The 3,814-nt window shown below is 32.6% G+C and overlaps 1 protein-coding gene across 1 annotated transcript in view; it reads right to left on the reverse strand.

The window, feature by feature from the left end:
- Positions 1–1,969: 1,969 nt before the first annotated feature.
- Positions 1,970–3,814, reverse strand: part of LOC117111856 (acid-sensing ion channel 4-A-like) — a 4,160-nt gene continuing 2,315 nt past the window's right edge. The window contains exons 2-3 of the mRNA XM_033254868.1: positions 2,978–3,053; positions 1,970–2,504 (exon numbers count right to left, since the gene is read on the reverse strand). Coding sequence (XP_033110759.1) covers positions 2,268–2,504; positions 2,978–3,053 — 313 coding nt within the window. The 3' untranslated portion in view covers positions 1,970–2,267. The remainder of the gene's footprint in view (positions 2,505–2,977; positions 3,054–3,814) is intronic.

Genomic DNA, 3,814 nt, shown 5'->3' on the forward strand with positions numbered 1-3,814 from the left:
TGCCTACCTAAAGTTAATTCAAATATAAATGTTAGGTTTACTTTACATTATGCTGTTCAAATTGCTTTTTTCTATGTGTGTAAACAGTTTCAAGAAAGTAAGAAAAAAATAAATACATAAAAAGCAAACAAAAGATTCTTTGAAATAAATAAATGGTTGTCCCATGTTGTTTTTTTGAGACCACTTTTTGCTTCGGTCTTCATTTAGAGTTTTCAAGTTCAGTTACCCTCTAATTAGGCCTATGCTGTTTAGAAACCACTTCTATCCCATGGTCTCTATTTAGAGGTTTCTAATTCACCCCAAATTTCAGGTAGGCTACATAGTCCAGTCCGAAATGTAGCAATATCAGAGGTTGCATTTTTTTTTGCTATATTTTTTAAAAATTGGATATGATGTAGAGTAGACATTGATAAATCAAAAAAGTATGTGCAACATTTTTTTTTTCATACGTAAGGGGATTTACTAGGCCTATAAATAATAATCGCCCAAGGGGAATATCTTTTGTGTTATTTCCCCTTAACGTCGTTTTTTTAATTGTTCTCTAATTCCTCCATTGTCTAAGTTCCCCTTAAATTACAGGTAATAATAATAATTAATAATAATAATAATCATTTCAGCATTAATTACCTTGGCCTAAGGCTTGAAATGAAGAACCTACAGATACTGTACTATTTACTAGGCCTATAAATAATAACAGCCCAAGGGGAATAATTTTTGTGTTATTTCCCCTTTGTCTAAGTTCCCCTTAACGTACAGGTAATAATAATAATAATAATAATAATAATAATAATAATTATTATTATTATTATTATTATTATTATTATCATTTCGGCATTATAATTAACTTGGTCTAGCCTTGTAATCAAGAACCTGCCGATTACTATGCCTAATATTATATTAATAACTAGCTCATTTTTACATTCATTTGATGTTTTGCCATTTTGGCAGGTCTTATGGCATCCAGTATTTTAGAGCTGCCTATTCTCAGCTCTTCTCTTAATTTGAAAATAACTGTCATTCTGTTTCATTTGATCAGATGAAGAAAAACGCGCTTTTCCTTACTCCTTGTGCTTTTCCCAGAAAGCGTTTTTAGTAGGCCTACTTGTAGGCCTAGGTAATTATGCAAAACCCAGGCCTAACTAAAAAATTAAAATTGTCATGGTATGTAACTCAAGTTAAAATAACACTTTTCATTACTCCTGCAGCTTAATCAAATATTATATGTCATTTTAAACGACCCATTGGTATTAACATGGTAACATCAATGTATTTTTAAAAATTAGACAGCGACGTTCTCTCAGAAGTTGTTCTGTAGACGTTTGTTGATGACATTTTGACCTCCTGAATTCTGCAATGAGATTTTCGGGTCGATTCAGCCGAGACGGCCCGAGTGGAGTTTCATGTAAATGTTTCGTACGGAAAAAAAAATCGCATGCGGTATGCAGTTTCAACTTCTTCACCCACCATGATTTTTAGACTGTCTCTGAGATGACTGTTTTGGAAACACAATCACTATATTTTGGCTTATTTGCGTGTTGTGTTGTTTTACTGTAACTGTTCTGCAACACGATTTTATAGAATATCAGCGTTTTAGACATTAAAAAAAAATTATTTCAACATTTCATGAACAAGTTACATATACATTGACCATTGAAAACAAGTATTTTAAAAACAATGACAAAAAACATTTCTTTCAAACTTAATTAATTTTAACAATAAAAAATGTCATATACAGGAAGCCAAAAAAAAAAAAAAAAAAAAGGTTTCCACCAATTTAAACACTGTATTCGCTAAGTGAGAAATCTAAAACAATAAAATTCAATGTAGGTATTGATAAAAAAAATAATGTTTTATTCACAGGGATGGGACATGACAGGTAGGAATTTTGTAATCACCAAATTTTGTTATCACACAACCCAAATTACTTTGATTATACTGTAAAGAAATTATGATCGCACCATAGGTCTACCTGAATTACTTTCTAAATAATTGTGATCCATTGTGCATGGATCACAAATACAAATGTACAAGGATTATACATGTATTATTGAAGAACACCGTTTTAGACAGTTTTAAACGGTTAAGCATCGAATTTGACATGTAACATGTACTTATATTTAATGTCAATACAGTAGAATCAATTTCTATATCAAATACCAAAAAAAGTGGGTGTACATGGGATTTACCCCTGGACCTCTCCACAGACCATTGCCGACGTCATGATACAGTCTTCTAATAAACAACTTCCTACGCCAAATATCACTGCCTTATGGTCTAGCTGTATAAGAAAATGCATCGTCGTTCTGAAAAGCGATTTGAGTTTGACGCACAGGCCCACTTGTAGTATTTTCCTTCCTCAAAGTATTTTTCCGGCGTATTATCAGTGCTGCGCACATGTGTTTCAAAATGTCGTAAAAGCATTCTATGAGCTCTAATATTGTTAGTGTCGACATGCCGATCCACAGGCCGAGGTGTCCACCAATATTACTTATTAGTGATAAAAACTATAATTTAAGGACAAATAAAAAATAATGTTTCGATAAAGTGATTTAAGAAATCTATAAACATAAAATATACAGTAGGCTATCTGTATGAAAACCGTTTTTTAGGACACCCTATCAAGGAAACATTTTTTTTTTGTTGAAGTGGAAGAAGTACATCTTTTAAAACTACGGCCAATACTTATTTGTATATACTGTAAGGGGACACTTTTTTGTTCAGAAGGTGTCCCCTAAAAGGGGTCTATTAGGCCTATATTTATTAAAAGTATTTATCAATATAATATTGCTGGAGAGCATTTTTTCGAAATCTCAATCTATAACGTAAGATGCCGTATGCAAATGAAGCTACTTTGTAAGGGCGCGAAAAGTCGGTTTTTGTACGCACTTGCAAAGTATGGGAAACCAGGTCGGTGATGATATCTATCAGGGGAGAGTAGGCCTAAACATTCAGCAATAGCATATACGATACTATTTACACTGTCCAATGCTACTTGTTTAATTGAATCGTACTGTTTAATTTCGTAGTAAATGTTGATTTTGGCGAAGTTGTTTCTGAAAAGAAATATATTTTGTTAATAAATTGTATTTCATACAATTGCAATGTATAATCATTATAGCGCACCATCTTTCGGAAGAGGCGTAAAGACCAGTGGCGTAACTAGGTTGTGGGAGGGGCCCTGGTTTAAGGGTACAGTCCGGGCCATTGACGAGTGCAAACTGACTGACCATGTAAACTAAGATGCGTACCACCGATGGGTTGGTTTAGATGCAAGGTCTCCCGAATTGTTTATACTATTTTTACAATAAATATTTAGATTTTCAAAATGTTTAAATGTTCTCAGAGGGCATGTCTTTGAAGAGCCAGCTATTTGCTAGACTGTCGATAATAATAAGCATTTCTTATTCTTGTGACCAAAAGAAAAAGCACATTCGATATTTATTGAATTGATTTTATTTATCTATGGAGGAATAACATAAAAAAAATTATTCCTTTATGATTTATCGGAATAATCATTGAAAACATACAACTTTTACTATGTCGACTTGTCAAGATAATCTATCTCGCCATGACAACATACAATTTTTACTATGTCGACTTGTCAAGATAATCTATCTTGCCATGACAACATACAATTTTTAATATGTCGACTTGTCAAGATAATCTATTTCGCCATGACAACATACAATTTTTACTATGCCGACTTGTCAAGATAATCTATCTCGCCATGACAATATACAATTTTTATTATGTCGACTTGTCAAGATAACCTATCTTGCCATGACAACATACAACTTGTCTCTTATACACATCT

This window comes from Anneissia japonica, unplaced genomic scaffold (genome assembly GCF_011630105.1).
Source record: "Anneissia japonica isolate Jap-2015-1 unplaced genomic scaffold, ASM1163010v1 scaffold1203_len951721_cov167, whole genome shotgun sequence".
Taxonomy (NCBI): Eukaryota; Metazoa; Echinodermata; class Crinoidea; order Comatulida; family Comatulidae; genus Anneissia; species Anneissia japonica.